Source organism: Schistocerca piceifrons, chromosome 1, assembly GCF_021461385.2.
Source record: "Schistocerca piceifrons isolate TAMUIC-IGC-003096 chromosome 1, iqSchPice1.1, whole genome shotgun sequence".
In the NCBI taxonomy this organism is placed as follows: domain Eukaryota; kingdom Metazoa; phylum Arthropoda; class Insecta; order Orthoptera; family Acrididae; genus Schistocerca; species Schistocerca piceifrons.
The window spans coordinates 914,124,254-914,147,799 of NC_060138.1; the positions used below are offsets into that span (position 1 = coordinate 914,124,254).

Genomic DNA, 23,546 nt, shown 5'->3' on the forward strand with positions numbered 1-23,546 from the left:
GGAATGAAATAGGGTGTTATTAAAACAAAAAAGTGCACAAAATAAGTAACAGATGGTGCTTTATATGACACAAAAGCAATCATTATTAGACTGGAGCATAACTTTGTAGCATTTTTTTGTTTTGCATAATGTTATTCCAGTTGCTATGAGTTAATTTATTGATTATCATTTTTTATTCATAGTTCACTGTAGTTATTTGAGTCTACATTTTGTCATTTGGAAAAAGTGAGTGGAGATGCGGACACTAGAACATGGAGCGCCAAGTGGAGAAATTGGACCATTTGCAACACATATTCTTTTGTTTCAGTTCAATAGAGGAGTGACAGCAGTGGGAGCAGCCAAAACACTTGTGTCGTTAATGGGCCACTGGACAGAGCATGGCAAAAAAATGTTTTGACATTAGTGACTCTGCAGGTTGTGGAAGACATTCAGGGTTTGATTAGGATTGTTTAAATGCATCAATCCACAATGTTCCATGTCAGTGTACCTGAAAACTGGCAACTGTGATGAATTGTGATCATTCCACCACCATTTGACATTTGCATGCAATGGAGAAGGTTCAAAAATCAGGTGTATATATACTGCACACTCCAAGCCAAAATCATAAAAATCAGCAGATGGTTATATGTGCATCTCTGCTTGCTCACTGTCAACTGGCTCATGAACAACACTGACCATTTCTATCCTGTATTGTTACTGGTGAAGAAAAATGGTAACTTACAGAAAAGAAAGAAATGACTAAGCCCAAACAAAGAAGCAATTCCCCATACAAAGACAAGTGCACATCCACAAAAGATATGTTACACATCTGGTGGAACAGCAACAGTGTGGTGCTCTATTAATAGCTTCCCTGAGGTGTAACCTCCATTGCTGAGATGTTTTGCAGACAAAATCCAAGAACAACAACCAGGAACACTGCATGAAGTGATACTATTCCATGATAATGCCCATTCCATGATAATGCCCACCCACATTCTGGTAGACAGCAAAAAAATACAATAAAGGAGTTGAGTTGGGAAGTCATTCCACATCCAACTTATTCACCTGCTCTTGTGCCCTCCGCTTATCATCTTTTCCACTCTCTATTTAATAACCTTGAAGGGACTTCCTTTCTGGATGAAAATGTGTTCTGATCATGGCTTGACAAGTTCAACTTAAAACACCGTTATTTCTACAGTCACAGAATTGAAAAGTTACCCCAGCATTGGCAGACTGTCAGAAATAGTGAAGGAGAATATATTATTGATGACTAAAGTCTCTGTTATGTGTATCTGTTGTGTTTATTAAACTTATGGGAAAACACTATCCACCAACCCAATATCATAACAACAGATTTTTTTAGCAAAGATGATGTTCTTTATAACAAATGCTCAAAATGCTGGTAGTCATTCATCAACAATACCTGTAGGCAAGGGACAATGATGTTACCAGCATGTTACAGCATATCAGTAGGTATGGTGAGAAATTGCTGTCAGATGTTGTTTTCCAGCATTCTTAATGAGGTTGGACAATTGTGGTACACTTAAGACATCAGATAAACCCCAGAACCATTAATCACATGGATTGAGGTCCAAAGGCCTGGGAGGCCAAGCATGACAGAAGTGGCATCTAAGTGCATGATCCTCACCAAGCGATGTGCACAACAGATCTTTCTCACGTGTAGCAATATGGGATGGAGCACCATCCTGCATAAAAGTCGTACCTTCCAGCAAGTGCTGATCAGACAGGCTGTGGATGGTGTGATTCTGTAGCATATTGGTTATCTCACACCTGTCACTCTGACAGTTTGAAAAGCAGCTTCCTGCCATCCAGTGTCATCTGTTGGCGAGTTTTTGCAGCCTTTTTGGTTTCAATATACACCATGGCATTTCAGTTGCAAGTGTCAAGTTTTATCTCTCTACCTACATTATTCAGTGAATTAGTTCATTTTGAAAGGTTAACGGACTTTTGGGTCATCCTATACATTCTTTCTTGCTGAAGCCATTTGGAAATCAGATTTGAAAAATATTAGTTTATCAGATAATTTTTTTCTTTCATTTCACTTCCTTTATCTCGCACAATATTCATATATTGAAAATATAATGTAACTGGATGGATAAAAGATATACTCACCAAACAACAGAAGGAGAAAGCGTATATAAAAGGTAAGTAGATGTGCAAGCTTTCAGAGCTGGTGGCCCCTCCTCCTGGCAGAAGCACTGAAGGGAAAGGCAGAGAGATGATGGAAAAGGACTGGTGAGGTTTAGGAAATGGGAGAGAGTTTGGAAAAGTCATCCAGAATCCCAGGTCAGGGGAGACTTTAATAAATAAATAATTTGCAACATAATTTGTTTACTTTTTATACTCTATTTTCCTCATGTTTCTCAATGTGTGACAGCCAAAAGTACTTTCTTACTTATGAAGGTGACATGTTTCGTATGTAATTCACTCAGAAGATACACAATGCTTATGCTTTTAAGTCTTTCTCCAACAACAATGCAGAATAAGTCCAGTTGGAAATGGAGATACATTGAGTTCGTAAAACAGAATAAAATCTATTTTTTATTTAACTGATAATCTGAGATTAGATGATGATTAATAGTGCTGCAGTAGATTACAGTTAAGAAAACAAAGTTTAAAGAAAATAGTGAAGCTACTGACCTTATGCCAAGATTCATTGCTTCTGCAGTACCAATCATACTTATTGCCAGCAACATATTATTACACATTTTAACTGTTTGTCCTGAACCTGCAGGACCACAATGGACAGCACGTGAACCCATGTGCAACAGAAGATCTTTAACAGTTTCAAAATATTTGTCTGGGCCACCAACCATGAAAGTTAACTTTCCTTCTTTTGCTGCAACCACACCTATAATGAAGGATGTTTGATATTGTATGAAATAAATTGGATGATTTCACTAACAGGTAAGTTATATCTTACACACACATTAGGCACTGAAGGTAGTAGCAATTTCTTACAGTTACAGCCTGTAGATGAATAAAAACAGAGGAATCAGAATTAACACTGATGAAATATGCTTGCTTGAGAAACCCTTGAGTATTAGCAACAAGTTGATTTGTAGTGAATTGCAGACAAAGTGTGGTACAAAGTAATTTAGGAAAAATAATTGCAGAAAAATATTTCCTACAGAATCAAGGGACAAGAGGAGATTTGGCGTGTCACAAATACAACAGTAGAAAATACAGCCATGAATGTTGGAGAAAAGAGTCACAGATCCATGTTTGATGATAGATTTCAGAGTAGTTTGTCAACCACTCCTCATAAAGTCATCAAAAAAAGAGAAAAAGACACAACAAACATACATATTTAAAAAAGACCACTTCAATTAGCAATTATGATAGCTCAAATATTAAATATGTATGAACCAGTAGTTTTCAAATACAGAGGTTCTGTACACTGAAAAAGATAACACAAGTTTAGATAAAATGAGGCTATTGAGAAATGAAATAGCAAAGCCCCACTGAACCCAGGGTCAAAGAAGAGATACAGGTAATGAAGAAATGCACAATTTTAGCCGAACTGTCCTAGTTGATTACATGCATGCATTTATTCACAACTGCTTATGCAGCCAACATGTCTACTTCCATCTTCATACTACACCATGGTTATAACAGTTTGAGCTATCTTACAAACTTGCTTTCATTAATTCACGCATTACATTTCGTATATCCTAACAGGAAGAGAATACACATGGATGAGGAATGAGATAATATTATAATAAACTATTATTATACTTGTGTACTCTATTCAAACTTCTTGTATTAATGGTCTTCAGTCCAAAGACTTTTTTGACATTGCTCTGCAGAAGTCTGTGCAAGTCTTTCATCTCTGCATAACTACTGCAACCAACAATCATTTGAATCTGCTTGTAGTCTTCAAGCCATGATCTCTGTCTGACAGGTGTGAATATGACAATTTCATTTATTTAATAACTCACTGTTGCAAAATACTGTCAAAATTTTTTATGTATGAATGAAAAAACTTGTAGAAATTGAACTTGGGTGAGATTAGTTGAAGATAGGTTACAGAAAGGTATATCTCTGTTTATAGCATTTGTAGTACAGAGAAAGCTTTTGACAATGTCAATTGGACTGCGCTCTTTGAAATTTTTATGGTAGCAGGGGTAAAATACATGGAGCGAAATATTATTTACATCTACTAAGGGAAACAGACTGCAGTTATGAGTATAATGACATGAAAAGGAAGCAGTAGTTAAAAAAAAGGAATAAGGCAGGGTTGTAGCCTATCCTCAGGCTTATTTAATCTTCACGCTGAGCAAGCGGTAAAGAAAATCAAGGAGAAATTTGGAAAGGAAATTGAAGTTCACAGAGAATAAATAAACACTTTGCATTTTGCTGATGACACTGTAATTCTAGTAGAGACAGAAAAGAAAAGTTGAATAGAATGGACAGTGTCTTGAAAAGAGATTATAAGATGAACATCAATAAATGTAAAATGAGGGTAATGGAATATAGTTGAATTAATCAGATGATGCTGAGCGGAATAGATAGGAAATGAGACACTAATGGTAGTAGAGACTTTTGCTATTTGGAGATCAAAATAACTTATGATGGCTAATGTGGAGAGGATATAAAATGCACATTGGCAGTGGTATGAAAAACATTTATGAAAAATAAAACTCTCTTAACATGGAATATAAAATTGAGTATCAGGAAATCTTTCCTGAAGATATTTGCATGGAATGTAATCCTGTAAAGAAAAGAAATGTGGACCATATATAATTTGGAGAAGAAAAGCATATAAGCTTTCCAAATGTTATGCAACAGAATAATGCTAAAGATTAGGTGGGTATATCAAAAAACCAATGAGGAGGTTGAGAAAAGAAATTTATAAGGCAATTTGACTAAAGAAGGATTTGGTTGACAGGAAACATCCTGAGGCATTAAGGAATTGTCAATTATTTGGTGAGGGATGGAAGAGTGTGTGTACTATATATATATATATATATATATATATATATATATATATATATATATATATCTCTCCCCCTCTGTGTGTGTGTGTGTGTGTGTGTGTGTGTGTGTGTGTGTGTGTGTGTGTGTGTGTGTGTGTGTGAAAGGGGGGCAGTAAATGGGGGGGGGGGGGGGGGGTTAAAACTGCAAATGAAGACCAAGGCTTGAATATAGTTAGAAGGCTCAAATTGATATAGGTTATAATAGTTTTGCAGAGATGAAATGATTTGCACAAGAGAGATCAGTATTGACTGTTGCATCAAAATGGTCTTTGGACTGAAGGCAGCAATAACAACAGATACATATCAAACTTGTCAGACCTTAGAAGATACGGTAAACAGGGGCGTAAATTAAAAAGATGTTTCTGGACAGTAGAATGTTGGTTGTGTTAAACATATCTCTGAGTGAAAATTGTTTCTATTGCATATTTGGTTAAAATATTTAATGGACTCTTAAGTGTAATTCAGGCAAGAATTCACTTCCATGGATGCTCAAAGCACTTTATTAAGAACAGATGTATGAGGTGAATCTTGTACAAACAGGATCAAGGACAAAACATAGACAAGTCAATAATGGGGGTACTTCTGCTGTTAGTTTAGTGTGTCTCTTGCTCTGCATGTTGAGCATATCCATAATACATTCACACATGCACTGTAGCAAATATCCACTAATTTAGGAGAGTTACAAAAGTAATTAATAGGATTTGATCTCTTTGTGTGTGTTCTGCATTGCCACTGTTATCTATTCAACAACTATAGCTTTACAAGTATCAAATTACGTGTCAAATTTGTAAAACAGGAAGAAACTGAGAAATGTGAAGTTTGTACATGACACACAAAGCTGCTTACCTCCAGATACTGGGGCATCAAACTGCAAACAGCCTCTTTTTGAAGCTTCCTCAGACAGCTCTACAGATAAATCTCTGTCAATGGTGCTGCAGTCTATCAGAAATGTGTCTCTGCTGACAGATCTGAATAAGATGTTAAAAAATACAAGCATTAGTAAGAAGTTAATGATCAACATGAACTGAAGAAAATGTGTCTTCCATTGCTAGCCTACGCTTTTGTAGTCCTTTGTTCAATCCTACATGATGGCTGTTTCCCTTCATCCTATTGCCAGTAGGTTATTTTATTCATGCCCATGAATCAATGAGACTAAGTTATAGAACAAGACAATACAGATACAGGCTACAGAATGTTGATTAGGAGATAAAAGCAACTGATTTGCAATACTGTATACATATGATTGCTACAGTATAGTGAAAGGCTCTAAATTATTGTGAAGAACTCTCATGCAGAATAAAACAACTGTGCTACAAGGAAGTCTTTCAATTAGTATTTACAATTCTGAACCTTATAAATTTTTAATTTTGATGATAACCTATTGGAACAAAATTTACAGAATACTGTGATAGTTTTTGTAGACTAATTAGAAAAATTTTATCCATATGCCAATGTTTTCTTCATCTGATTTTTCATCAAGCAACAGCTGCAATTCCTTTTGAAATCTATATTAACAACCAAAGATCTCATGAGGGAATGTATAACAAACTGAAATGGCAGAATTACAATCCGATGACACTTTAACAGCAATTTCCAGAATGTGCACAGACTGATGCAGCAGATTGTTCTGATATTTCTTATGTGTGCTATAAATATCTTTTTTTATGCAGGAGTTGTCCCAGTATATGATACAATAGACCAAAAATATACAAAAGAAACGAGCTTTCATACTTGACTGTTAGTAACAGCCCTCCATCTACCTTCAGTTCTATAAATTTGGAATATTTAAATTAACTTATTATTTTACAATCTTCTTATACTTAAGTTGTTAAGGTCTTTCACCTCAACATCATAATTTCTGTTGTGCAGTGCCATCTTGTGAGTTGTTCCTTCACCATAACTTTACAAACATACTTCAGTAGTGCCCCAAATGCAAAAAAGCATTAATGGTATTACAGCTCTGCAGCGGCTCAGGACCATATTTACAAAAGCCTAGTGACAAAATCTGAAACAAACTTGTAAACTAACATGTTGTAGTGGAACAACTCTCTACCCAAATACACCATAACAGTTTAGTGATTCTGTTGTGTAATGGGCTCCGAGGCAGGCTGATCTGAGAAAGTCATAGCCTTTCCTTTCTCAAGTTGAATCTTAAAATGAGAGCTTCTCTCTCTGATACCTCCTCTACACCACCTGTTGTCATCTTCTGACATCCTCTTAATCTCCATAACTTCCTTTCAAAACATATGGCATTCCCATACCATTATCTCTATCCCGAGGTCCCCTGCTGTAAAATTCACCCTTTGTACTCACCATCCATCACTTGTTCCACCTACATCACTGATAAGCCTTACAATATCATCAGTAGATCAGCTTACAAAACCTTGTACACTGTTTACATTTGACCCATGTCCACTGCCCACTGCCAATTCTGTAGCATCCAAGTAATTTTTTTTTTAAAATTTTATAATTTTATTTAAAAACCAAAGCAGAAATTTTGTTAACTTGTTTTTTGATGTGGTCACATTTTAAAACAATCTTATTATAATCAAAAATGTTTTCATAAATCGATTGTGTTAACGATAAATATTTACTGTTTTTAATACAACTGATCTGTAACATCTCTGTTCGTCATTCCATATCTGACAAATGCACAATTTTGTACAGTGTTGTGTTTTGTATCTAGAAGTCAGTTGGAAGACAGAATTGTGAAATGATTTTGATGGAGTTTAGTTGCAAGTATTGTTGAAAATTTTAATGAAGACTAAGCTTGTTATCTGATTCTGGAATATCCGACTAACATGATATATGAAAAGGATAGATTGCTATTCACCATAATGATGACTCATTGAGTTGCAGACAGGTATAATGAAAATACTGTTACAAACTGAGCTTTCGGCCAAAGCCTTCTTCAGAAATGAAAGGAGAACACACACATATTCACACAAGCAGGCACACACCACACTGACCCTCCCACAACCTGTACCCTGTTACTCCTCCCCCTTCCCTGCCCCACTCAGGATCGGTGCTTTTATTCAGTGCAATAGTTGCAGTCTGGCCTGAGCAGCCGGAGATAGCAGTCATGTGTGCATGAGGTGTGCCTGCTTGTGCAAATGTGGTCTGTTTTCCTTTCTTTTCCGAAGAACAGGTTCACCAGAAACTCAGTGTGTAACATGGCCAAAAGCTCAGCGTGTAACAGTCTTTTCATTGTGCCTGTCTGCAACTCAACATGCTGTCTTTACAGTGACTGGCAACCTATCCTTCTCATAATTGTTGATATTCCAACCTGAACTTTCCATTGTTTAATATGATAAATGAAAATATAACACTGAACTCAAAAAACCTGAGGAAGCTGTTTAGCAATAAGCTATAAAAATTGAATGACTGCAACAACATTAATCAGATAAGTATTAAAAAAGATTATAATGTGCTGAACATTTGCATTATTGGAATATAACACACTTCAAACTGTTAATATTTCATACTTATGAAAGAATTAATAAGTTACACTTTCTAACATATTCTTGCATTATCAAACCCTCCTGGATATAACCCCCATTAACATACAATGCCCCCCCCCCCTCCCAACTCTCTTTCTTTGTTTGTTCCCCATCCCCTACTCCATCCCCACCAAAAAAAAAAAGCCCTTTCTGCTTCTAATTCTACATCCATCATTACTTATTCTGTCATCACATCTGTACTGAAATGCACTACTCTCTCTCTCTCTCTCTCTCTCTCTCTCTCTCTGACACCTTTTAATCATACGCATCCTATCTCTCTTTCCTCCCCAATGTATAGTTCTAAAAGCTAGGACAGTTTCTTAAGGTTTCATATCTGTCTATCAGCAGTACTGACTTTTGCCTCCTGAAGGTTAAGTACAGGCATGCTAGTCTGTTACATAATTTAATACTATTTTTACTTTCCTAAAGAAATGCCATTAGTCTCTATTGAAGTGACATTTCAATTAAAAATGTTAAGGAAATGAGCACTGATTATCACTGTTCCATGATTAGACTGAAACACTTGCCTGTGAAGTCTCACATCAAAGAAAAACAGAAAAATTATTGTTAAAGTTGTTATTTAATAAGCTTTCATGCATTATTTCATTTATTATCAGCGTGACATTAAATTTTGTGATTAGGTCTAAATAGCTCTTCTATTATTATTATTATTATTATTATTATTATTAAGGAGAATGATATGAAGACACAAATAGTACATTCAAAGCTGAGAATTAAAGGTTTAGCATTGTATGAATAGTTTCTCAAGGTACACATGCATGCATCTCACATCTGCAAACTACGTGGAATGGAGAACAGCAAAGGCTGTTTAAAGATCCTTACCACTGAAAATGCTTCTGAAATATATTTCTGTCGAGCAATCTGAAATAAGCATACAAAAATTTGTAGTTATTGGAGCACAACTTAAAGATCAAAATTATCATGTTTCTCTTTTTAGAAAACAAGGTTTCAGAGTTTGCATCTGAGGACCACACTGAAAGTTTTGAGAGGTTTTCTTTTTTTACAAATTTGGTTTGAGTGTACATGTCTTGACCCATTGCATTTGAGATTATTCCCCTTGCATGCCATATTCTTTGGTTGGTTCAGGTCAGGTAACAAGGAAATTCTCTTGAAGATGTAAGTCAATTACAGTGTTTAGTTGGTACTGGAGAAAGAGTGTCTTTAGATAATGATTTAATAGTGTCTTTGTTGCATCTACCAGCACATTCAGTGCACTTTTGGGCAACCATCTCTGAGTCGTTACTCTGAATCCTCAAATCAGGAAATTTGCAATTTATACATACTGTATTACCTAAAACATCACCAGAAGGCTGAATTTTCAGAAATCTGCCAAGAGATGCTTACTTGCTGTTATTTTCGAAGCTAAAAATCAGTATATGCCAGTTTAATTGATGACAAGACGGGACTGTAACATCATGAGTACAAGATAAATAAATATTCTATGGATATCTGCCTGGTGCAAACCCTTGTGATTTTATACTTCTTCAATGGTTTGTATATCAATTTTGCTGCCTATTTAATCAAATAACTTCTCAATTGGCTTCATGGGACTGAGTGGAACTGTTACAGATCTTTAAATATAAAGAAATCCAAGGTGGTAACTAGGAATAAGACTGTGACCTCTGTCTCTGTAGTGAGAATCACTAAATCATGGAGGTGATTCTCACGTATGTGAATATTCCACAGTGAAAGTTACTGAACAGAACTGGAGAAAGTAAGAAATGCAGGCAAAAGAACAAAGTAAGACCAACACCACAGAATAGCAAGTCACTATATGTCATCTTAAACTTCTCAAAAGAATCCCACAGCAGTGGTCAAAGGTTGGCACCTATGAGATCTGCCTCACCACAACAGTGTGCCTGTTCATCCAATGATCATATCAGACTTGCAAAACAAGTTACAACAATCTTCACCATCAGCTGAAACCTACCATAATATCCCTTTTATCCCACTCAGAAATTAAAGAAGACTCACAGATGAACATAGTTTTAATTTCTTCAAAGAGTCTATGTCCATTACGAAATGTTGTTGGCCAACCTTTGCGTTACACTGAGGTGACAAAAGTCACTGGATACCTCACAATATCGTGTCGTACTTGTACTTCCTTTTGCCAAGCATAGTACAAAAACTCAATGTGGATGGACTCAGCAAGTCATTGAAAATGCAGGCCTTACCAACTAAAAGTGGGACTCATCTGACAGGTCAAAAATTACCAGTCATCTAGGGTCCAACTGATATGATATTGAGCCGAGGGAGGCACTGCAGGTTATGTCATGCTTTTATCAAAGGCACTCATGTCAGCCATCTGCTGCCATAGCCCATTAATGCCAAATTTCACCACACTGCCCTAATGGATGCATTCGTCACATGTCCCACATTGATTTCTATGGTTATTTCACACAGAGTTACTTATCTGTTGGCACTGACAACTCTACACAAACACCACTGCTCTCAGTCATTAAGTGCAGGCTGTTGGACGCTGTGTTGTCTGTGAGGAGAGATAATGCCTGAAGTGCAGTATTCTCCTTGGCACACTGTGGATCTCAGAATATTGAAATCCCTAATGATTTTCAAAATGGAATGTCTCGTGTGTCTAGTTCCAACTACCATTCTGTATTCAAATCTGTCAATTCCCTTTATGTGACCATAACAATGTCAGAAATCTTTTCACATGAATCACCTGAGTACAAACGACAGCTCCACCAATGCAGTGCCCTTTTATACCTTGTACATGTAATACTACTAACATCTGTACATGTGGATATTACTATCCACAGACTTTTGTCAGTGTAAGTCTTCATTTAGAATGTTTTGCAAACTCAACTGTGCATCAAACTTTGAAGATGTGTAGTACTCTAATAACATATAACAGTAAGTTTTTGTAATAAAGGAAATTCGTTTACATTTTCTCAAAACTTTCAGCATGGACCTGAAGAATTTAAGTCAGTAAGAGGCTCTTAATGAAATTTATTAGCAGTAATTTCTTAGAAACAGAGAACTGTTTAAACTGAAATATTGTCCACAACTTTTTATTAATATTTAAGTTATTATTATGCCATTAGTTCTTATCATGTGACTGAGGGTAGAACATGGGAAATGGCCAGAAGTAATGTTAGATATGGTGCTTCACACTTTCTTTTGGAAGATGAAAGTTACCTTTCCTACAGTTATCCCCAGGTATATTTCCTCATAGTTTAACCAACAAATGTAGACTCTAAATCAGCTGGTAACAATTATAGCAACATATTTCCAAAATACTGAAATAGCTTGCTTCAAGCCAACTAGAGGATCCCAAATAGACTAGTGTCACCAAGGTAAAGGCATCATAAATAAAAATGTCTCTTAAGTGTGTGCCACCTCCCTTTGCAGATGCATTAAACTTTCCCAAAATTCTCCCAGTTAAAGAACTATTTGACTCACCCAGACTAGACCTGGTTTCATATGTTCATTCCACTTAATGATATTATTCCTTTATGTTCAATGCATGTGATGTATGACCAAACAGACAATTTACATCTTTCTAAGAATATTACTGAAACATTCAATTGCTCCCCCCCCCCCCCCCCCCCCCCCCCCGCCCAACATTAAGATTTATGATAAAATTGCAATGAGGATTATACAGACAGTTGAGATACAACACACAGAAAATATTTTTGAAGTATTATATTTCCACTTTTTTAATAAACAATCGCATCTGATGTCCATACATTGCATGTGTATGGATGCGTATATATGGTTTTTTGTTTCAGTAATATAGGCATGTTTGTGTAACTGTTGTTGGAGCCAATTGTTATCTGCAAATGTCTTTACAGACATGTGATGCTTCAGTTTAAGAAAAAACTAAAAGCCACGTGGATACAGAGCTTCTCTTTACAGTGGATACATCAGAATAGTTTATCTCCGGTGATCTATTCACAATCTGTGGAAAAGTATGTACTACAATACATAAAATATCCATAACAGCTGAGCCATGCCAGACTGGCGCCAGCATGGGGTACGCTCATTAGACCATTGCGATTTATTTTGGAGGGAATATGAGATCTTTGCATATTGTACGGCTTTCTTCTGCGTTGGCAGGCTTCAAGAGTCGGCCGTTAGCTTTCAAAAAGGAAAACATAGAGAGATGTGGGACGTCTCCAGAGAAAGGAGTGTCAACTGCAACCGGGTGTGCCCTATCAGCATGATATACCGCACAATTGTATTGGTCAGCAAGTCTGTGTTTTGAGGTAGCTCGGAGATCCAAGTTTTGTGATTTATATAAAGGGAAAGGTCCATGAAGGAATTCGGTTAAGCTGTTTGAGCCGCTGAGTTGTGCTGTGTGCAAACACCAAGTAAGTTGGCTGTTAGTGTATGTGGCTGTGCGACGTGATGAGAGGAATTTCACTCCCTAGATGATTGTGGAACTTACACAGTTGTTAATTGAAAAGTATGTAGATGAGCTCTATGTGAGCTGGTTAAATGTTGGCTTTGCAGTGAAGTCTTAGTTACAACTGTATTAAGTGACTGAAAACTGCACCTAAGTGATATTATTATTATTATTATTATTATTATTATTGGTGAACCGTCCTTGGGTGGTTTCAATTTAAAGGGTAGTGGTTTCTGTGGACAGAACATTTTGTACACTGATGCACATATGTCTGATGCAAGGATTCTGCCCTGTATTTTGTGTGTGTTTCAGAGAGTTGCAATTGTCCTGTGTTTGTCAAAAGCTGCTGTAAGCACCAACGCGGGGAGTGAGGTGTGACCTGCAGCCTAGGTCCTGCTGTGTTTACATAACCCTGCCACAGCCAGGTTGCTTTTGGTGAAGACCCCAAACAAAAGGATTAGTATATCTTTTCCTTCCGCCAAGGCAGGTAAAATGCGTTTTGTAATTTGTGATTTTCTGATGTTTAAACAAATAGACCTGCAACTAAGTGTAATCTGGGTTTGTTTTATGGAAATCTTTCTTGCTTCTGTTACATATCTCTGTTCTAGTGAATTGTGGTTAGCCATGTGAGATTTAAGTGTTGTTTGGGCTGTGTGGTATTTAAATGCAATTAAGTGGCTGGGCCACTCTGATAGGAGCTGTACTGTTAGTTGCATGGTTCTGTTAAGTGTGGCGAAACCACGGCAATACTGTGTTTGCTAGTTGTTTCTGAACTGTTTTACATGCATTTTATGGTTCGTCAGCTCATATTGGAAAGAAGGGTGTTGGCATGTATGCATGTTGAGTTGGAACGAGAATATTACTGGAGAGTGCAGGTTCATAACGAAACCCTAGATCACTATTTCAAGAGGGTTCGTATGGCGGTACTGGCATTAGATATGCAGGTGTCAGATTGCTGGAGGGCATGCGTGCTCAGGATCACTCTAGGTCAACTTTTGTAACACGTCCTCAGTCCTTGGAGCTGCTTCAGGGCTTAATTGATTCCATTAAATTGATGTCATGGGGCAATGAACAGTGGGCCACCATGCAAGACAGAGATATCCCTAGAGTGCAAGCATGTGGTAGAACTAATGATAGTAGTCCTAATACTATTAAAGGGGCCACATACCAACAGCACTTCTTGCTCATTATTTGTAACACCGTTTTCAAGTTTAACAAGATCTCACAGTAGATAAACCAGTGACACTTTGTTCATTACATGGGCTTCTCCTATACGAAAAATAACTAACATGGAGCCAAAAAGTTGTACATTTTTATAGTTTTTGAGTGCATTTGCACATATGTATGTTACATAGATCATGTCGTTTGCTTTCAGGTGTTCATTGCTTGCTATCAAGCAATTAAGAAAATAATTTATTTCCTTGTTCTTCAAAATATACAGAAACTGGATAAGAGGCAGTTAACTACACTTGCAGTATTAAATCAAGATTTTTCAGTACCGATTAGGCACATATCTTTTAATAATCCAGGTTGTCCCTTCCAGGAATTGTCCATAAAGCCCACGGATTCTTACACGTGCATATACTATGAACACAATTTCTTCCCTCTGAAAATCATGACAGTATTTTATCATGTTTTGTTAACTCCTAACTTTTTCATCATAAAAAGAAATAAGTAACTGGTTGTTTTTTCGTGGGCCTAAAATGAAACATAGCATGAAACTCTTGATGGGATTTAGAAATTGTACAGTCATTCTGAACTTACATTTCCATGACAATAGTGATAATGTGGAGTCTAGTATCACACAAAAAACAGAAGACATGGCTGTGCAACCAATGGTGAAGACTACGCATCCCTACCTAGGTTTTCAAAAGGAGTTCTACATTCTGCTGGAAAAGTCTTAAATAGCTGCTCAGCAGACACCAGTAAGGGAATTGGAAATCCCTAACATTCAAAAGTAAAGTAAGCATTCCTTACTCTCCAGTACTACAATATACAAGAATACTTGACGGGGGATGTAAATTCCAGTTAACATTAATGTTCACATGAAACAGGCTTTAACTTCACCAGTATAGTGTTCTGTGAAAGTTACACAAATGCTTAGTTTAAATAAACAGTGGAAAACCTAGGATGAAGTAACAACAAAATGGAAAGGATAGATTCCTACCCACCAGCTAGAGGATGTGTTGAGTCATAGCCAGACACAGTGATACAGAATGCTAGAAATAATCAAGTTTCAAACAGAGTCCTTCTCTCTCTCTCTCTCTCTCTCTCTCTCTCTCTCTCTCTCTCTGTGTGTGTGTGTGTGTGTGTGTGTGTGTGTGTGTGTGTGTGTGTGTGTGTGTGTGTGTTTGTGTGTGTTTGTTTGTGTTTTCCAACTGTTTCTAGGCACTAAGGCCCCACTTAGTCTGCAACTCAACAGTTTCTCCAACTGCTGAGTGGCAATCTATTCTTTTCATATAAATGCTTCAAAGTATTTATGTCAGGTCTCCAGCCAGAACATATCGTCATCTGGACACAATATTTTGGCAGCCCACCTGACCACCATCTTCAGGTGCATAAGCCGCTACACTATCTCACTGGAACTGAAATCAAACACACCGCAGCGGCTTCTTTGTACACCGACTTTGATCTAACATGCATGCGCAAACATAACTACATAACTGCCCTCTAGCAACAAGCACAACAGCACAAAGGTGATGCAAGCTTGCGGAAACTATAAATCAGTACCAAATGCTACTGACAGTTTTTGATGAGCGAAACAAGGACTGTTGTTTCTTAATGTCAAATAGTTAAGGCTTTCGTGGGCACTTGTTGAGAAACTGCCTATTGGCTTCTGTCTCGGGTTCTTTGGCCGACATTCATCTAATGATTTTACTGACATTTCGCCAGCACAAGTGGCTGGTATTGTCAAAGCTTCACCCCCTGCAGTCCAGCTCGGCTGCAGACCATATGTACATGGCACTCCATCTCTCACTTAAAGGATACCCCTTATCTCCATTTATGATATTGTAAGATACCTGGATTTCAATGGCTTCTTTCACTACACAGTCCCAAAACCGCAACACAGGGCATCTACTCATGTCTAATCGTACAACATTTTATGTCCTTCAGTAAGACAATGTTCCACCACTGCAGATTTTTCTGGCTGAAATGAATGCAGTGGTGATGATGCTCCATGCAATGATCCTAGACTGTACAAATCGCTTGTCTGATGTAGGATTTCCCGCAATGGTATGGAACCTTTTAGGCCGCGGACTTTCTCAAACCCAAATCATCCTTCAATGAGCCCAGCAGAGCTCAGGTCTTAGCTGACGGGCAGAATACACTATTAATATCAAATTTCTTTAAAATTCTTCCTATTTTTGAAGATATGCTCCCTGCAAAAGGTAGGAATGCCACCATTGTATCTTCTGTTGGTTCCTGTGAAGGTATAATCTGTAGAGTGTGATGGATCTGACTGTCAGTATTACCATTCTACTTGAACACAGCTTTTAGATGATCCAGTTCTTGAGTCAATCTATCTGCACGTGAGATGTTTTAAGCTCTTTTTACCAATGTACGTAGGACCATGTTGTGTTGCTACAATGGATGACAACTTGATGCATGAAGATATCAGTCTGTATGAATAGGCTTATGATAAACACCATGTCCTAATGTCCCATCATCCCTCCTGCAGACCAAGACAACTAAAAACAGAAATTTTCCATCCTTGTCAACTTCCATTGTGAACTTAATACTGGGATGCAGACAATTAAAATGATCTAGGAAATGATCCAGAGCATCCCTTCTGTGCAGCCGTGCCATAAAGGTATCATCGATGTCTCTCCAGAAACAAGTTGGTTTTAAGAATGCTGTCTTCAGTGTGATGTTCTCAAAATCTTCCATAAACAAATTAACGACTATGGCTGACAATGGACTCTCCATAGTCACTCTGTCGGTTTGTTCAAAGTATTTGTCATTAAATAAAAAATACATCAGTGTCAATACATGGTGTCAAAGCTTAGTTATTTCTTCGTCCAACTCTGGTAAATGGAGACACAACATGAAAACAAATGACCAAATCCACTGGACGGAGGCACAAAGACTTCAAACACTGAATAAAAGCCAGAGAATTGGAAATATGGTGTTTAAATTTTCTGGCATGGGGACTGACAATGGATGATAAGTACTTGGCTAAATTGTGAGTAGGAGCGCCCAAATTGCTAACAATAGGTCAAAGAGGAACTCCTTGCTTGTGTTCCTTAGGCAAACTGTATAATCTCGGCAGGACTGCAGCACCAGGTCAAAGTTTTTAAGAACATCATCAAAAAAAGTGTTCTTCAAAAGTGAAAGTATATTGCATTTTATACATTCAATTGGATCATTCTGCAATCTTCGGTATGCTAAGTCTGCAAGTAAAAGATCCATTTTACACACATAATTGTCCCATGAGAGAAGAATCATTGCATTGCCCTTTTCCACTGGAAGAATTACTATCCTTGTCTTCTCTGATGGACTGGATCATGGCTCATTGAAGCAAGACATTACGTCACGGGGGTGGCACCTGACACATCGTATAAAAGGTCTTGCCTAACCTCATCAGTTAGATTGTCGGGAAATCTGGACACTGCTTGTTCAATGGTGCATCCTGGGATTGGGTTGACAGTTCGTCCTGGGCAATATTAGACTGGGCCCATGCAAACACCATCAGTAGCAATATTTGAAGTTTCAATGGCTTTTTTCTTAGTCTACAAAAACGGATGATGACACCTATCGACATGCTGTGATCAATCTCACGACCAAACAACTGGATGATACTATGCTGGCAGTATTGGAAAAGGGATTGAATTTTGCCCCTACACCCAGGAATGTTCCCATTACTGAATTCATTTCCACTGTTGAACAAGTGTCGGGTGCCACCCAGCAACGTAACATATCCTCACTTGAAAGAGCCGTGATCTGGTTCATCAGAGAAAGTCAGGATTTAGTAATTCTTCCAGCGGACGAGGGCAATGCAATGGTTCTTCTTTCGTGGGATGATTATGTGAGTAAAATGCATCTTTTGCTTGCAGACTTAGCATACTGAAGATTGCAGAACAATCCAACTGAACATATAAAAAGCAAGATGCTTTCACTTTTGAAGATGACTTACTTTGATGATGTTCTTAAAAAACTTTGACCTGGTGCTGCAGTCCCACTAAGATTATACAGTTTGCCTAAGTTACACAAGCAAGGAGTTCCTCTTTGGCCTATTTTTAGCAATTTCAGTGCTCCTACTTACAATTTAGGCAAGTACATAGTGTCCATTCTCAGTCCCCATGCTGGAATATGCGAACACCATATTTCCAATTCTCTGGCTTTTATTCGGCGTATGAAGTCTTTGTGTCTCAGTGCCATGGATTTGGTCATTTGTTTTGATGTTGTGTCTCAGTTTACCAGAGATCTTCTTGAAGATTCTTTGCTGTTAATTGGTGAAAATTGGATGAAGAAACAGCTAAGCTTTGTCACCATGTGTTGGCATCAATGAATTTTTTATTTAATAACACATGTCGTGAACATGTGGTGCTGCCGCTGCAGTGTATTTGTTTTCAGTTCCAGAGAGATAGTGCGGCCAGGTGGACTGCCAAAATATTTTATCCAGGTGGACTGCCAAAATATTTTTTCCAGATGACGGTATGTTCTGGCTGGAGACTAGACATGAGTACAACCAATTATTATGCTGGGAAAGTTTACAGAGCTACATGCTTAGTATGTTAGTATACATTATACAAGTAAGCTGTAGGGCCTATATCTGTCAGTCAATGCATAATTTGACTTGTTCTACATCCCTGAAAGCTCTCCTTAATAATGAAAAGTAATTATGCTTCTATTTTTATTGGATTTTCATCTTTTATGACCCTCATATTCGTAATTTCTAGTGAGTATATTGTTCATGCACATATGCATCTTACAATTCTCGTACATATGGACCATCTTACTTAAAGATTCCTCTCTCTCCAGTATACGTATCTCGCACACTAGCACCGTGGGGCAGCATAGTGACGATGCAGTCCGACTGTGCTGCTACTTCCTCAGGGCAGCTGCAGGCTGTGGCACCTTCTTGTGCAATGGTATTTACAACTTCTGGTTGTACATCAAAGACTGACAATTTTTTCCCCCTGTGTTGAATAAAGTTGTTTGTTAGATAACCAAATACACAAGAATGCAGCTACAGTTCTTTTTGACAAGACTTTGGTCATTTGCAGTACCTTATTCACCACGAGTAATTGTAAATACAACATAATACTGATGGGGAAAGAAAGGAAACTGGTAACTATGAAATAAATTAATGCTGATCGTTATGTATGAGAAACTTATGAAATTTATAAATAAACACAGCATCCTATGTAATGAACAACATGGATTCAGAAATAAGAGGTCAACGACAACTGCTGTCTATGAGTGCATCAATTCCATCCTAAACCTGATGGACAAAAAACAGGAAACAATAGGAGTCTTTATTGACTTGTCAAAAGCTTTTGACATGGTGGACCACAAAATTCTGCTATCAAAGCTAGAAAGATATGGTATTTGAGGTCTGTCCAACAAGTGGATCAGTTCCTTCCTGACAAATCGTATGCAGGCAGTGTGCGTCAAGCACACAAATATTGAACTAAAAACTGTATCTAATCACTTATCTGACTATAAACAAATAAAATGTGGTGTACCTCAAGGATCCGTATTGGGACCCCTTCTGTTTCTTCTGTACATAAATGATCTAAGCTTAAATATTGATGCACACAAATCAATCATATTTGCAGATGACACCACGATTCTACTAAAAGGAGACGACGATGAACAGTTACAGCAGACAGTAAACACGGTCACGAAACAACTTAGCAGCTGGGCACAGAGTAATCAGCTTGTAATAAACAGTAAGAAAACCGTTGCTCTAAAATTCCACAATGTTCCTAACAAGGACATGTTTATCCCATCAGTCTCTATCAATGACGAACCAGTTGGTAACAGTACTGAAACCAAATTCTTAGGACTTTGGCTGCAGAGTAACATCAGATGGAATAAGCATATTGAATGTCTCAATGCAGAACTGAGCAAAACATGTTATCTTCTTTGTTCATTAAAATCATGCTGTAGTGAGAAAACAGTATTGAATGCATATCATGCGTACTTTCATTCTCGTCTTAGATATGGGGTCACCTTCTGGGGAAACTCTAAAATAGCTAATAGCACTTTTAAACTACAAAAAAGGGCCATTAGAATCTTGTTTGGGTGCAAGCCTAGAGACTCTTGTAAACCCCTGTTTAAGAAATCTGGTATTCCCCCATTACCGTGTGTATACATCATGGAAACCCTTTTGTTCTTTAAATTAAATGTAATAGGCAAGGACCAGAGGCTACAAAATAACTGTGATATACATGAGCACTTTACCAGACAAAACAGGAACTTACATATGACTCAAATCAGCACAGCACTGTGCCAAAAAGGTACTTTTCACATGGGAGTTAAGCTTTATAACAAACTTCCTGAAAACATAAAAGCTATCACTGAGGTCAATACATTTGGAAAATCTCTAAAGTCATATTTACAGCATCACTGCTTTTATTCCATTGAAGAATATTTAAATTTATGAAATGTGTTATACAAATACTTGTGTGTAAAGTGTATTATTGTAAGCTTAAATATGTATGCCTTGAAATTACTTTCAGCCTGTATATTTATAATTTGACTTGTCCAATGTCTTATGCATAAGCTGCTATGTAGACAACAGGACCAATAAAATACAATCTACAATCTACACACAAATGAACTACTAAAAAGAGATACACTGTTACACTCGGGAGAACATTATTTTAAAGTTAATTGCAGTAAAATGTTTACTGTCAGTTACACACTGTGTAAATTGTTAAATGACTGAAATTGTGTACAAGCACATAGGCAAAATATAAGTTACCAACCTGTGGTAACAAGAAGTGTCAGCCTTTCAGTGAATAGATGTTTTGGCAGCCCATTTTATTTAAGCATCAAAACAATAGTTAAAGTCTCATTACCTTCAAGAACACATCCATAGTTAAACATAATTGTATTCATAACATCCTTCAGCCTGGTGCTTAATGTGTAACAATGTCATAGAAAACTTTCAAAGAGCAAACAATTACTGTACTTCTTACATAATACAAATTGATAATGTGCAAATGTTATTCAGTAAGCAAAGGCAATTTTGCAAGAAAAAAAAACAGGCTGTAAGATATAATAATTGTGCTTATAGCTAGTGAACAGTAATGACATCCTCAAGTTTATTAGAGCCTCATTCCATTTCCTGTGCACTTGTAAAATGAGTGAGGGAAAAATTACTATCTGTTTGCATGTGTATGAGTCTCAATTTCTCTTATCTTGTCTTTGCGGTTCTTATACAATATGTATATTAGTGGCAATGGGGTAATTCTGCAGACATTAATCATTAATCTTCTAAGAATTGCATTGGCTACATTGGCCTGGTGCTCACTTTTGTCAGTTCTGCCATGCCCGCTCAAAGCTCTTGACCAGCAGCTCGGAGCGGTCAGCCATGCCCAACTACACACAAGGTTCATCTGTCACTAATTCAGGCTGGACACCATTACACGACGTCTCACTGGGATGCTTTGAAATGGCATATCACCGTACTCTATATAAAAATATTGACCTCCCTCTGACATCTGGTTATTTTTACACCTGTTGTGTCCCTACAGGTGGCATTGTGGCAAATTTTTTTTTAATTATGTAGCTGGAGTTTGCCTAAACAAATCCTGCTCATCACATCTTTCATTTGACACCCAACGTCACCAGAAAGTGTTGGTTCATTTCCCATTAATTAGTCTAGCGCATTATTCATTTTATCAAAATATGTTCATAGGAACAGTAAAACACAAAGAATAATCAGTGCTCGGGGAGCAACTGAGTAGTGCTTCTGCATGTCAGCAACAATCAGTGTGGGCCAGGACAGTGCTCTTGCTGCTGGAGTACTTGTTAATCTTCATGTTTTACTGTTCCTGTCAATACATACAGATAAAATGAATATCATACTAGACTAAACTGGGACCAATCCATCAAATGCACACCTAAGATTCCACTTTAAAAATTATTTTGTTTGTAATGGGAAACAGTTTGCAGCTTTCCACTGACACTGGGCGTCACATGAAAGACAAGATCAGCAGTATTTGTTTGGGCTGAGTCCAGCTATATGTTGTAATAACAAAACTGCAAATATCTGCTGAAACTGCAGGGAAAATGCACCTGACAACTCTTAGAAGAGAGACCACGTGTAGTATCACAACCTTACACTGTGGATGCTGGCCAAAAAGTTTTTTATATTCTGTAAATCAATAACCTACTCTCCCCCTTTAACCTTCCCAAAGTAATCCCTCTCACTTCCCTTAGAAAGAAACTGCTGATTCCAAAATCTAGGGTAATGTTGTGTTTTTTGTAATTATATGCCAATCGGCAGTACTGGTATTTTGCCTCCTGCAAATAAATACTGGCTGGCAGTTCTCATAATTTTGTACATTAAACAATGCATTCTGCCAAAGGCTCAAATGTTTATATATACAACAATATACAAGGGGGGGAGAGTGTGGAGGGTGAGGGGTGAGGGGTGAGGGGTGAGGGGGTGGAGGGTGGAGGAGAGGTGGAGGGTGGTGGAGAGTGGTGGAGAGGGGGGAGGGTGGTGGAGAGGGGGGAGGGGTGAGGGGGTGGAGGGTGGTGGAGAGGGGGAGGGTGGTGGAGAGGGGGGAGGGTGGTGGAGAGGGGGGAGGGTGGTGGAGAGGGGGGAGGGTGGTGGAGAGGGGGGAGGGTGGTGGAGAGGGGGGAGGGTGGTGGAGGGTGGTGGAGAGGGGGAGAGGGTGGTGGAGGGGGGAGAGGGTGGTGGAGGGGGGAGAGGGTGGGGGAGAGGGGAGAGGGTGGGGGAGGGGGGAGAGGGTGGAGGGGGAGGGGGGAGAGGGTGGGGGAGGGGGGAGAGGGTGGGGGGGAGGTGGGGGAGAGGGTGGAGGGGGAGGTGGGGGAGAGGGTGGAGGGGGAGGTGGGGGAGAGGGTGGAGGGGGAGGTGGGGGAGAGGGTGGAGGGTGGGGAGGGAGGGGGAGAGGGGCAGAGGGGGAGAGTTGGATGAGGGGTAGAGAGGGAGAGGGGAGACAGAGTTCCAACATAGAATGGCATGCTTCATTTTTATGGGCCATTTAGTACGTGCGAGAGTGTTATCGAGATGCTCAACAAAATAGAGAGGGGGCCACTACAAGAGAGGCGTTATGTATCATGGAGAGGTGTGCTAGTGAAATTCTGAGAGAGTACATTCCAATAATAATTGAGGAAGGTATTATTTCCTCTCACATGTCTCACAAAATAGCAAGAATGTGAAAATCAGAGAAATCAAAGCTCATAAGAAGGTTTATTGAATATCATTGTTCCCATACATCGTCCTTGAATGAAACAGGGAAGGGGTGAAATGATGATGGTACCAGAAGTACACTTTGCCACACACCACAAAGGTGCTTGCAAACTATATATGCAGACAACAGCAAAACTATGTGAAATATTATCAAACAACAAATGCAGAAACGCGTGCGTGCCAGTGCGAGCGTGCATGTACACACACACACACACACACACACACACACACACACACACATCCATGTAGCATGAGGTGGGATCCAATTGTCATGAGTGAATGCA

General features: G+C 38.3%; 1 protein-coding gene across 1 annotated transcript in view; it reads right to left on the reverse strand.

Moving 5' to 3' along the window:
• Window positions 1-23,546, reverse strand: part of LOC124717070 (3-hydroxyisobutyrate dehydrogenase, mitochondrial) — a 65,661-nt gene that overhangs the window by 31,955 nt on the left and 10,160 nt on the right. The window contains exons 3-5 of the mRNA XM_047243756.1: window positions 18,827-19,005; window positions 5,826-5,947; window positions 2,641-2,851 (exon numbers count right to left, since the gene is read on the reverse strand). Of these exons, the coding sequence (XP_047099712.1) occupies window positions 2,641-2,851; window positions 5,826-5,947; window positions 18,827-19,005 (512 nt within the window). The remainder of the gene's footprint in view (window positions 1-2,640; window positions 2,852-5,825; window positions 5,948-18,826; window positions 19,006-23,546) is intronic.